This window comes from Corythoichthys intestinalis, chromosome 14 (assembly GCF_030265065.1).
Source record: "Corythoichthys intestinalis isolate RoL2023-P3 chromosome 14, ASM3026506v1, whole genome shotgun sequence".
Classification (NCBI taxonomy): Eukaryota; Metazoa; Chordata; class Actinopteri; order Syngnathiformes; family Syngnathidae; genus Corythoichthys; species Corythoichthys intestinalis.
Window position 1 is genome coordinate 12,243,826 of NC_080408.1, and position 14,166 is coordinate 12,257,991.

At 38.4% G+C, this 14,166-nt stretch overlaps 1 protein-coding gene across 1 annotated transcript in view; it reads left to right on the plus strand.

Moving 5' to 3' along the window:
* The window catches only part of si:ch211-106h4.4 (MAM and LDL-receptor class A domain-containing protein 1), a 132,606-nt gene that overhangs the window by 97,568 nt on the left and 20,872 nt on the right, over window positions 1–14,166 (plus strand). The window contains exons 34-43 of the mRNA XM_057857085.1: window positions 564–737; window positions 817–925; window positions 1,964–2,086; window positions 2,166–2,265; window positions 2,423–2,582; window positions 8,708–8,819; window positions 8,906–9,049; window positions 9,388–9,575; window positions 10,844–11,009; window positions 13,902–14,120. Coding sequence (XP_057713068.1) covers window positions 564–737; window positions 817–925; window positions 1,964–2,086; window positions 2,166–2,265; window positions 2,423–2,582; window positions 8,708–8,819; window positions 8,906–9,049; window positions 9,388–9,575; window positions 10,844–11,009; window positions 13,902–14,120 — 1,495 coding nt within the window. The remainder of the gene's footprint in view (window positions 1–563; window positions 738–816; window positions 926–1,963; window positions 2,087–2,165; window positions 2,266–2,422; window positions 2,583–8,707; window positions 8,820–8,905; window positions 9,050–9,387; window positions 9,576–10,843; window positions 11,010–13,901; window positions 14,121–14,166) is intronic.

Sequence of the window (14,166 nt, forward strand, 5' to 3'; positions counted from 1 at the left end):
GACCAAATACTTATTTTCCACCATGACTTGCAAATAAATTCTTTAAAAATCAAACAATGTGATTTTCGGTTTTGTTTTTTTTTCCACATTCTGTCTCTCATGGTTGAGGTTTACCCATGTTGACAATTACAGGCCTCTCTAACATTTTCAAGTGAGAGAACTTGCACAATTAGTGGTTGACGAAATACTTATTTGCCCCACTGTATGTCGGTTATTCATGCCGTCTTTTTGGAAATCAAAATATGATCACCCTAGAATGATGTAGAGCCAGCATGTGTAGTCATTTGTTTTGATACTTCTGCGATAGATAGCGGATACGGTTTGCTCAGCCAGTGTCGGACTGCGAGTTAGTGGGCATGCGTAATACTTGAAAGGGCTCAATGGACAAAGGCAGTCTGAACGGGCACGTCAATTAAACAGATATGACAAAAAATCGGAATTGTGCTTTAAAAGACCTACCGTTTGAACCTAGCCATAGGGTCTAAAAAAATATAGTAACTGGAAATAAGCCCACTTATGTGAAGGAATAAACGTCAATAAATATATGCAACTTGTCCCTTAAGATTGTGTTCAGGTACGAGAGAGGCGCTGATGATAGTGGACATGTTGCATTAGATGACGTGTCCTTCTCCAAGGAGTGTGTCTTTGACCCCGACAACAGCCCTCTGCCTGACACATTACCCACAGCGCCCCCTGCCACACCTGAAACCTCCACTGTGCCTACCAACCCCTGTCAGGTAGGATGGGTCTAATGATTACAACATGACAAAAGCATGCAAAGTGCCTAAATGTATTTGCGCTTCTGTTGCGTTGCAGGATGCTGAGTTCTTTTGTTGGCGCTCACCAGGGAATATATGTATTCTTCCCACATTAAAATGCAATTATCAACTCGACTGTCCCCAAGGGGAGGACGAGGATGGCTGCGGTAGGCTGCATTGCATAGTCTTTTTTTTTTTCTTTTCCTTTTTTTAAAGGAAAATACAATGTCGCAACAAAAATGAGAAGTTTATTTTCATTTAGGAAGTTACTTTGCATTTTGCATCCCCACGCATAGATTCCTCCTCATAGTGATACAATAATTAGGACAATACTCGCAATTTCTGTGGGTTTGACACTAAAATGTGAAACAAGAGTTTTTTATTCCCATGACTTAAAATATTCTTTGCTTACTTCCTTCAGGCATTAGCATGTGCTGTTAGGTTTGAATGGCAAAAATAGAGAAAATTAAGGAATTTCTGCATTTTTTTTTAACTCAGACAATTGAGGGAAAACTTTAAAAGAACTTGTCATGTTAATTAAAAGACTTCTGACAATTGATATTTTGCTAATCTAATGAAAAGAGAGGGAAAATGCTCAAATTCTCTTTCAGTATTTGTTCATCTGAAATATACTGGGTTCCACACCTCACTTTGCTGATTTGTGTACGCTCCACCCCATATAATCACGTCTCCTTTTGACTCAGTTCAGCTCCTCTTTCTCCTCGGTTATCAGGCCCCCCACATGGTGTCCACGGGTGAATATAATTAGCTAACGATAGCACCACTATGTTCATAGATAGCCTAGGCGTCTAAAAATGTATTTGTTGTTGTTGTTTGTTCTCCTCCTTTTCTGTCTGCTTCCTTCCTTTCTGTCCCCTTATAATCCTTTTCTGCTCGCTGCTTTCTCATAAAACATAATGAACAACCACAATGGGAGTATATCAAACTTCAATGTGATACTTTAAAAGTGTTGAGACTCAGGTTGGTATTTTCCGTGTTTAAGCAGCTGAACTTGACAAGTTAAAAAATGTTTTTTTGAAAAAATCTGAATTCTCTGTTGCATCTCGTTGAAACAACAGCTGCACTGCCGTTGTTGTTTTTTTTTCTCCTTGATTTTGCATTGTTCTCGAAGGTGCTTGAATCACGTGCGCATCCCAATCTTGTCGCCGGCATGCTTACTCATGCTGGGCACTCGCACCTTGCAGGCCCGTGCACATTTGAGAGGAACCAATGCGGCTGGACGGACCCCGGCCAAGCGCAGAGAAGGTGGCGCAGGCAAAAGGCCGGCGGAATTGCATGGCCACCCACTGATCACACCTCAGACAAAGGTGGGATCTCTAGTGGAAGAGAATTGAGACATTTTGTGACCTCAAAAACTGTGAATTAGAAGCCAATGATGTTTTTCAGGCTTCTACATGAGCGTCAATTCCAGTCAGGCGTCAGTTTCGGGGGAGACGCGACTTCACAGCCCGCAGCTCCCGCCCTCATCACCCTACTGCCAGATTCTGTACGTTCACCGTCATCCATGTTGTTGGTGAATTTTTGTTATGAGACACAGCTCCACATGTCCGCTACAGCGAATTGCTCAACCCCCTACCCTCTTGCCACCTTCACAAATTCAACACTCTCAAATCCTTCCTTCCCTCATTCGTTCCCCGGTGCAGGTTTCACTTCCACATCAGCGCCGTGTGTGCTGGCTCGCTTAGAGTGCTGACACGGCAAGCCGGTGGAAGTGAAGCAATCCTGTGGTCACGCAGCCGCAACACCGTCGCCTACTGGACGCCTGAATCTTTGCCCCTGGGGCCTCACCTGCAGCCTTACGAGGTGCCCAATCCCTAAACATTCCTTCATGTTCTCATGCTTGTGTTACAGTATGTTCATATACTGGATTTCACAAAATACTGCAGTCCCAATATAGTTTACAGGATACATTTAAAAAAGTCCACCATAACATTAAGTAAACCTGCACAATCAAACACGCTCTTGTACAAAAAAGCCTATAATAACTTTATAATACAATAATGTTATCTAATGTATGTTCAGGGTAAGTAGTAAAAAGAACTACAGTACATATAAATAGGGCTGCAGCTATCGAATATTTTAGTAATCGAGTAATCGACAGAAAATTCTATCGATTAATCGAGTAATCGGATAAAACATTTTTTTTAGGTAAAGAGAAATTATTAGAGAATATGCCGATCGATCGGGTCCTATCACGTCATTTTCAAAGTATCGGAATCGGCAAAAAAATCGGCCATGCCATTTTTTAATATATATATATATATATATATATATATATATATATATATATATATATATATATATTAGAGCTGAAATGAGTACTCGAGCAACTCGAGTAACTCGAGTTTAAAAACTGATCCGAGTAATTTTATTCACCTCGAGTAATCGTTTATTTTGACAGCTCTAAGCATCACGTTTTGCTCGGACTACTTTTAATGCGGGACAACGCGCTGTCACGTGCGGAGAGGAAGAAGGAAAAAACGAAAAAAACTTACTGCAGCCGACAGCCGCCACAAACGACGCCGACGTTGCTAAATACTAGCCTGCACGATGCTACGTTGGTACAGGTAGCGTCTGATGCGTCTCATAGAGATCACATGTATGTTAAACTAGATTGCACATTGACAGACTCGGCTGCGTCTGGGCAGCGTTAGTAAATAGCCGCCATCTTAAAGCAGTAGAGCGCTAAGCGCTAATATATAAGATTAACGTTACTGTCGCTACTAGCTCACGTAACGTTAGCCCTGCGGAGGGCTAGGTTTCAATTAATTATGACCACTGACGATGCGTGGCTAACGTGTCTTACATACAGGCTTTAACATAACATAGCATTGTGGAGTGATGAGGGTGAAAAATAAAAACTTCATCATGCTGTCAATTTTAGCTCAGTAGTCATTGCTGGATAAAACACCAAGTAGCACTGGTCCCTAATGTGCTCCAATACAGCCTGTATCATACATTTATTTTGAACACTGCAAAAACTCAAAATCTTATCAGGACTTACAGTTTAGACTAACTTAAAACTTAACTAGAACTTAAAAATGGCTCGATACAAAGAGAAATTCAATTGAAACACGTGGGGAAAAATCCTAACTTTTAAGTGATGTGTGTTATCAAGCGTAACGGCATTTTTAGGTAAGATATATATATATATATATATATTTTTTTTTTTTTTATAAGATCTACAAGTTTTTTGAGTGAAAGCAATGAATTAAGTCTTTTTTTTTTTAAATTCTAGTTACATCTGAGATGCAATTGTTGGCTGTTTTCAACAATATACATAGAAAATAAAGACATTGATTGACTGAAAATGGTTCAAGATTAGATGAAATGTCTGGTTTTCTCATGTATATTTATAATTGCTCTTCACCTAAAAATATATTTGTTTTATCCGATTACTCGATTAATCGATAGAATTTTCAGTCGATTACTCGATTACTAAAATATTCGATAGCTGCAGCCCTAATATATGTATATATATATATATATATATATATATATATATATATATATATATATATATATATATATATATATATATATTCTTTTTTTTTTTTATTGTTTTCTAATTGTATTTAACATTACAGACATAATATGTTACAATCATCCAGAGTCTTTAGTTTAGGCTTAAGGTAGGGTTATCAAATTTATCCCGATAACGGCGGTAATTAATTTTTAAAAAATATATCACGTTAAATATTTAACGCAATTAATGCATGTGTTGCACGACCCACTCACGCATTGTCGCGCTCAATCTGTAATAGTGCCATTTTAACCATTTAGAGAGATAAAAGGCAGCGTAAAATGAGTAGAGTGAATTTTGTCAGCCGTTGAAGCCTTTTTTTAGTAGGCTAAAGCCTTACAATCCCTCTCCCTACGATTAGAAATATCATGGGAAGCAATGTGGGGAAGTAAGGTAGCAATTGATCTTTTTCTGTAAACCTTATTATATTTCTCAACGCAGAGAAGATATATCAATTGGTAGTACTATGCACAGCCATGGTTCCACTTCCCATCATGCATTTGGGTTGAATGGCTGCAGTATCATTTACTGAAAGCTCAACAAATACACTAGATGGCAATATTTAGTCACAATATACAAAGTCACAAGTCTTTCTATCCATGGATCCCTCTCACAGAAAGAATGTTAATAATGTAAATGCTATCTTGAGGATTTATTGTCATAATAAACAAATACAGTACTTATGTACTGTATGTTGAATGTATATATTCGTCCGAGTTTTTTTCTTAATGCATTGCCAAAATGTATATGATCGGGAAAAATTATCGGGAATGATTGGAATTGAATCGGGAGCAAAAAAACATGATCGGAACAACCCTAGAAATTATAAATATACATGAGAAAAGAATACATTTAATCCAATATTGAACCATTTTCAGTCAATCAATGTCTTTATTTTTAATGTACATTGTTGAAAACAGCCAACAATTGCATCTCAGATGTGACTAGAGAAAAAACTCACTGCTTTCACTCAAAAAACTTCTAGATCTTATTAAAAAAAAAGCATATTTCTTACCTAAAAATGTAATTACGCTTGATAACACACATTACTTAAAAGCTACGTGTTTTTCCCACGTGTTTCAATTGAATTTCCATTTGTGTCAAGCTATTTTTAAGTTCTACTTAAGTTTTAAGTTGGTCTAAACTGTAAGTACTGATAGGATTTTGAGTTTTTGCAGTGTTCAAAATAAATGTGTGATACCTGCTGTATTGGAGCACATTAGGGACCAGTGCTACTTGGTGTTTTATTCAGCAATGACTACTGAGCTACAACTGACAGTTAGCTTTATTATGTTTTAATTTTACACCCTCATCACTCTACAGCGCTGTGTTTTTACAGATTCAATAAAGCCTGTATGTAAGACATGTTAGCCACGCATCGACAGTGGTTATAATCAATAGAACCTAGCCCTCCAGTAGGTTTTTTTTTTTATTTTTATTTTTTTCATTGCTTCTTCCTCTACGTACGTGACGTCAGCACGTTGTCCCGCATTAAAAGTAGTCCGGGCAAAACGTCATGCTTAGAGCTGGCAAAATGAAGCGATTCCTTTAGGTGATTAAAATTACTCGAATCAGTTTTTAAACTCGAGTTACTCGAGTTTTCGTTTCAGCGCTACATATAAATAAAAGTTTTTGTCTTAATTTGATTTCAATGTCACATAATTACTATAGATGCATTAATGCAGTTACAAAAAAAAATAACAGAGGTACTGTATACAGTGATCCCTTGCTACTTCACGCTTCAAACTTCGCATCCTTAGTTCATCGCAAATTTTTTTCCACTTAAAAAAAAAAAAAAAAAAAAGAAATACAGATGAGCTGTGCGGATCACGTAGTTTCTCTCTATCTCATACCTGCTGCTTTTCTTGGGTTGGCAGTGCACTGGAGTTGCTCATTAAAGTAGGGCTGCAGCTATTGATTAATTTAGTAGTCGATTAATCGATAAACTAGTTTGTCGAATAATCGAGTAATCGCATAAGTAACATGAAAAATTAAAATACCTGACCTTAGCCTCGAATGGTATTAAAAAAAAAAAAAAAAAAAAAATTTGCTAACTTACATAGCAAAAGTCTGCTAGCTATAAACTTAAAAACATTTTTTTTTTTTTTTTTTTACAATGCTCTCAACAAATGGTTCAGACACATACTCCCACAAAAAACGCCTAAATATACCCATAAACTGAATTATGAATGCATTAATATAACCTTAGCACAAAAAAAAAAACTTTGCTTATGTTGGTCTTAACATGGAGCAGCTGGATTCAGCCATGTGAAATGAGGCAGACTAGAGCAGGGGTCTCCAACCTTTTTTGCACCACGGACCGGTGTTATTTGGGTCTTTTTTTTCACGGACCGGTGTTCTGACAAATTTTGCAACCCATCAAAAATTGCAACGATGCGGTTCTGCGCATGCGCGTAACTTTAAACATAGCCGCAAAATGCGCAAATGCAGCGATTCCAAAGTAAACACTACAAACTTTCTTGAAAGAAAGGAATATTAACTTACGTTTGATAATGGAAGGACTTGTAGAAAAGTTCTCCTCAGATTCATCCTGCCATGTAAGCTGCACACAACAACTGCACACCGCGCTCACCATTAACGACTTCGTCTTGCCGTTAAACATTAATTAAGAAGCCCGCTTCACAAAGATACGATGTTGGAAATTGTAGCAAGGTTTTCAATGCTCTTGTCGCGATGTCAGGATATTCCAGAATGACTTTAATCCAGAACCTCGGTAGAGTTGTTTTCTCAAATGTACGTTTAATAAGGTCGCCGTCATTTGCGATCTCTCTGTTTGTTCACAAACGGGTCACAAATCCACTCCTTCGCAGTTCGTGGGTCTTCGAGGTTGTAGGCTAGTCAGGTGCCCTTTTCGCGGTAAAAATATCCTTTTTGCCATAAAAATATCTCCAAAGACGTCTGTTTTCCAGTTATCTTCGCTCGTGTGGGGGCTAATTATTTCCGGGAACAAATGTGCTGCGCCCGCGGCCTAGTAATACATTATTATTGAGGACAAGCGCACATAGATATATTATATACACAAACAAGATGTACTGCTAGCAGTCCAATCAATGGACTTCTATGACGACATTGTAATCTATCCCGTAGTATTATATCTAGAGTAGACAGAGATATTGGTGTGTTAAGCAGGGGCACAGGGTTAATTCGGCCAGAATGCGGTCGTTATTAAATTATTATTTCTGTGCGGCCCGGTAGCAAATGGCAGATGGGGACCCCTGGACTAGAGGGCAGTGTAACCACTCAAATCAATAAAACTGATTGCAAACACTTTCAAAATAAACCATGACAACGCCACAATAATTAAACAAATACTCGAAGCAGCAAATTTTATTTCAAATCTTTTTTTCCTAATCGAATACTCGAGTTAATCGATTAATCGTTGCAGCACTACATTAAAGTGAACCATTCATAGGGGCGGCCGTGGCGCATGTGGTAGCTCGAGTTGTCCTGGGACCGAAGGGTCAGCGGCGAGATTCACCGCTACGAGTGACCACTGTCGAAGTGTTCTTGAGCAAGGCATGTGAACCCTAATTTTGCCTTGCATGGCAGCAGCACCATGTGTGCATGAAAGGGTAAATATGTGCTAATGTAAAACGCTTTGGGCATTGTAACAATGTAGATAAATGTGCTATATAAGTACTCTCCATTTAACGACGATTGACAGACGTTAAGGTTTGATTTTGCCTGAGATGCTTGGAAGTCGAAACTTCAAAGTACCGCATGCGTCAATCATCGTTTAGCTTGTTAGAGTTGCTGTAGCAACTCATTGTGTGTAAGTGAGCAGTTTGAGCGGATTTGAGCGGACTCACTCAATGAAGCATTTAATAAAGACAAGCATTTTACGACCTTGTTGCTGTTTAAAAATAATTCGATGGGAAAGAAACATGTTTAAAACTTATCAATAATTATTACATTTGAAGTGCTTAAAATATACACATAAAAGTTTTTTCTTGTTATACTTTGGGGGGGAAAAAGTGAAAAAACATGTCTTATATGTATCTATTTCAATGCTAAATCTGAAAAAAAACATTGAACACACACAAAACGAAGGCGGGGGGCGCTACTTAGTGGTTTGTCACTAAGCGTGGCGGGTTCTGGTCCCCATTAACCCCCCCCCCCCCAAAAAAAAACGAGGGCTCACTGTATTTTTAAGAAAGCACAAGACAGTTAAAAAAAGAAAAATAATGTTTCAACAGGTGGTATATTAATTCTTCTGAGCGTAGAGTACTTTCCTTTATAACCAGCTTCTACAGTACATAATGTACAAGTCACATTTTAGCTTTTAATATGCGAATATTTTACCGTAGTGTTTGTGTATTTTCCTACGTATTTCAAATTGGTAACCTTCAATTTAAGTCATTCACATTTAAATTATCACTTTCAGATTATGTTCAGCAGCTGGAATAATGGCACTCAAGCAGAAATCACTAAGGCTTGTGTTGTTGCTGTAGACGACATCTCCTTTCACAACTGCGACCAATCTTTCAGTCCTCCTGGTAAAGAAAATTCTGGAGCTCTGAATTGTCAATTTGAAGGAGCAGGTGGAGTCCTTACACTTTATTGTTTGCTACCCCCTCCGCAGCACTCTCTGCTTATGGGTGTGCTTTTGAAGACGGCCTCTGCAATTGGACGCAGGGCGCCGACGACCAGCTGGACTGGCTCATTAGATTGGGTCCGACAGAGACACCCAACACCGGGCCTGCGGGGGACCACACTACAGGAAAAGGTTAGGATGACACTAGAAAAAGATCTGAGCAAAAGTTTTGTGCTCAAGGGCTACCTTTGATTTTTAAAGGGCACAGATGGGCTTAAGTCAACAAATGTTAATGAACAATTGATTTCAATGCATTTAAGGATAATTATGTTAATTTAAAATAAACTATTTTAAGGGAAGAAGTGATCAATTCAACAACAAAAATGTCTCTTGGTCACATTAACGTGGGCCATACGCATGCTAACAAATCCGTAGTAGTAATACCATCAATCTGGTATTATGGTTTTAAAATTTCATATATTTTCACTGTGCTGACTGCTTGTGCATTTCATTGTTATTGTTTACCACAGGGGATTACACCTATATTGAGAGCTCCAGTCCAAGTGCAAAGAATGATATTGCCCAGCTCAAGTCTGCACTGCTACCACCTGCAGTTCAACAAGGATACTGTTTTAAATTCTGGTATCACATGTATGGAGCCTCCGTGGGTTCTTTGCGAGTATTCCTACTGACAACTGAGTCAATGGAGAAAACACTGGTAAAACACACAGGGATTCTTTATAATTGTTGTTGTTGTTGTTGTATTTTCTCAATTGCCTAATGGTTTACTAGCGGCTAAGACATGCGTCTCACGGCTCTGACATTCTGTGTTTGAGTGTCGTGTGTTTTTTTTTTTTTTTTTTTTACTTTAGTAATTTAGTCAAGGGTGTACAGTACCCCACTTATAAAATAGTCAGCCAGGATAGTCTCCAGCTCACCACGAACAGTTACTAAGAGGAACACTCTACAAATTTGATATCAAACATACGGCCCGCGGGCAAGCAGCAGCCCGCCAGGGGATCTCATCCGACACGTTTGTTCATTCTGTACATACAGATACAGAATCCCATGCTTTCATATTGACATTGTCGCTTTAAAACTGAAGATTTGTCATTTGTGTGCTGAAATGTGGGAACTTCTGCACTTGACTCACTTTTGTGTCCGCATTCATTCACGTGCCCCTTCAGAGTCAAAACATATTGGACATCTAGAGCCGTCAATGACAGCCAATGAGGAGCCGTCAATGACAGCCAATGAGGAGTTAACAGGGAAGTAACCCAAAATTGTCCCAAAACCAACAGGAAATGATTTGAAATCAACAGGAAGTAACCTGGAAATGCCCCCGAAATCAACAGTAAATGAACCAAATTATGACCCCAGAATGCCCCAAAATGTACAGAAAGTGGTGCAAAGGTACCCTAAAATAACAAGGAAATGACCCAAAATTAACACTTTGGCTTCCACTGGTAACAATAGATGTCCAGTTCCCCTTAACTGCAAGCACCAGCTGTGAATGGTCATATTTCAATGCCATTGACAGAACTAAACGTCCAATCCATTATGACTAGGAGGGGTGAATTAACCAATGGCAGCTAGTCAGTTAATTTATTTGCCCAAAAATAAACAGGTCTGGCCCACATAAGATCTAACTGCCATGAAAGTGGCCCACAAACCTAAATTAGTTTGACAGCCCCCCGCGCTCTAGAAGATAGATACATACATAATATGTTCAATTCAAATAACAAATTTAATTTTTTTCTGTTGAAATGCATGACTTCCCTATACTGTGGTGTGGATTGAGAAATAGCCACTACTCTCCCATAGATTTTCTCTGTGTTATGCTTTTATCACTGTTGTGAAACGGATGGGTTACAAAAGAGCTGTGATTTGTGTCCTGTGCAGTTTCGGTGCATACTATGGTGTTGCACAAATCTCTCCTCACATCCTCATTGCGGGGAGTGACTCAGGCCTCCGTCTTTCCTGTAGGTGTGGCAAAAATCAGGAAATCAAGGGGATGAGTGGCAGCTATCGCAGAGTCACGTGACTCTGCAACGGGTCCACCAGGTGATTGTGGAGGCAAGTGTAGGAGGCAAGGCCGGCGACATCGCTATCGATGACATCTCTTTCACCCTCGGTGCATGCCCCATCTCTGGTAATAATTGTGACAATTCCTTTACCATAATTTTCGGACTATAAGCCGCTACTTTACCCCCCATTTTGAATTCTGTGGTTTATAGTCCAGTGCGGCTTATTTTTTTATTTATTTGGTTTAGTAGGTAACACTTTATTTGACAGTGTCGTCGTACGACCGTCATAATTACGACATGACACTGTCATGGGCATTAAGGAATGCTTATGACAGATGTCATTAAGTGCCAACCGGGAAATTATGTCACTAACTCCATTTATGTCCAGCTTGGATCCTATACATCCATTCAAAAGCGAGATAATTTGCCGGATGACACAAAATGACATCTGTCATAAGCATTCATTAATGCTCACGGAAGTGTCATGTCATAATAATGATGAATGTTGTGATGGACATCCATCTTAGGACAGTCTTTTGGCACCACTGTCAAATGTGCTACCAAAATACCATATCTAGCAATTAATGAAACAGCCGGAACAGTAACTGAAGAAATAATTAACACAGAACATTAATTTTGATTGTTACTCACATCTGTAGCACTGCAATGCATGCTAGGAGGCATGTTGTTATACAACAGTGTTGACAGCAGAGGTTGACTGTAGAGCTGAAACGAATACTCGAGCAACTCGAGTAACTTGAGTTTAAAAACTGATCCGAGTAATTTTATTCACCTCGAGTAATCATTTGTTTTGACAGCTCTAAGCATCACGTTTTGCTCGGACTACTTTTAATGCGGGACAACGCACTGATGTCACGTGCGTAGAGGAAGAAGCAAAAAAAAAAACAAACAAAAAAACTTACTGCAGCCGACAACCACTACAAACGACACCGACTTTGCTAAATACTAGCCCGCACGATGCTACGTTGGTAGCAGGTAGCGTCTGATGAGTCTCATAGAGATCACATGTATGTTGAACTAGATGCGAAATGACAGACTCGGCCGCGTCTGGGCAGCGTTAGTAAACAGCCGCCATCTTTAAGCAGTAGACTTCTCAGCGCTAATAAATATAACGTTACTGTCACTCGCTCACATAACGTTAACATTTATTTTGAACACTGCAAAAAACTCAAAATCCTATCAGGACTTAGTTTAGACTAACTTAAAACTTAACTAGAACTTAAAAATGGCTTGACACGAATAGAAATTCAATTGAAACACGTGGGGGAAAATCCTAACTTTTAAGTGATGTGTGTTATCAAGCATAACGGCAGTTTTAGGTATATATATATATATATATATATATATTTATTTTTTTTTATTTTTATTTTTATAAGATCTAAAGGTTTTTTGAGTGAAAGCAGTGAATTAGTCTTTTTTAATTCTACTTACATCTGAGATGCAATTGTTGGCTGTTTTCAACAATATATATCGAAAATAAAGACATTGATTGACTGAAAATGGTTCAAGATTAGATGAAATGTCTTGTTTTCTCATGTATATTTATAATTGCTCTTCACCTAAAAACATATTTGTTTTATCAGATTACTCGATTAATCGATAGAATTTTCAGTCGATTACTCGATTACTAAAATATTCGATAGCTGCAGCCCTAGTTGACTGTCTGCCCCAAGGGGCCAGTGATGGCCAAATGAAGCTTCTTGAAGCAATGAAGCTATGCAGCCGATTGGGTCAAAGCTTTGTGGTGGTTTATTTGGTCTTTTGGCAGTTTTATGATGCCGCTGTCAAGTGTTACCAATTAATACCTTTTGGTGTGAATATCCCATAATGCCGTGAGGACATCTTCGGCTTATAGTCCAGTGTGGCTTATCTATGAAGAAAATGCCATTTACGTGTCAAATTTGGTGGGTGGCGTCTTATAGTCTGGTGCGCTTTATAGTCCAAAAATTACGGTATTTATTTTCTAATTATTATGGCTGTAAATTGCCTTTAGTGTGCGCAACATATTGACTGAGGTAACTGGGAAAGGAGCAATCCTGTTTCTAAAAATGCTCATCCCTAAATGTTCATGGATTGACTTGCATGAAAGTAGATACATACTAGGGCTGTCAAACGATTAAAATTTTTAATCGAGTTAATCACAGCTTAAAAATTAATTAATCGTAATTAATCACAACTCAAACCATCTATAAAATATGCCATATTTTTCTGTAAATTATTGTTGGAAGGGAAAGATAAGACACAAGACGGTTATATACATTCAACATACTGTACATAAGTACTGTATTTATTATAACAATAAATCAACAAGACGGCATTAACATTAACATTCTGTTAAAGCGATCCATGTATAGAAGGACTTGTAGTTCTTAAAAGATAAATGTTAGTACAAGTTATAGAAATTTTACATTAAAACCCCTCTTAATGTTTTCGTTTTACTGAAATTTGTAAAATTTTCATTCAAAAAATAAACTAGTAGCTCGCCATTGTTGATGTCAATAATTACACATTGCTCATGGTGTTGAAAACTGTAAAATCAGTCGCACCCAAGCGCCAGCAGAGGGCGTAAAAACACCAAAAAACACAAGTAACAAGTGGACACAAATTGGCACTGTGCTGTCATTTTAATCTGTTTGAGCGGAACGTGTGTTAATTGCTTCAAATATTTTAACGTGATTAATTGAAAAAATTAATTACCGCCCGTTAACATGATAATTTTGACAGCCCTAATACATACATTATTATATCCATTCAAATAAATGAACATGCATGATTTTAACCATACTTGTATATCAACTTACTGTTATGTTTACTGTATAATTTTACACATTGATGAATATGCAGGAACACAAACAGTACTTACATACATGTACTTATGTACTTAAAAGTACCATGGCGGCGATTCTTTTTTTCATTATTTTCTAATATACATTTATGGCGACTGTTCACATTACAACACGGCAAGTAGAAAAACTGATATTAAATGTTTGTCATAGACGTGTGTGATTTCGAGGAGGGAAACTGCAACTGGCAGCAGCAGAGCGACGATGACACAGACTGGATCAGACATTCGGGTGCCATTCCAAACCCCAACACGGGCCCAGACAGCGACCACACCACAAACACCCCCGTGGGCCACTACTACTATCTGCCATCCTCCAACCAGGACATCGCTGGTCAAAACGCGGCTATGTTGTCAACTGCGTATCCCCCAGGTAAGTTTTTGAGACTTCTCTCAAAACCGATGAACTTGTTTTCCAG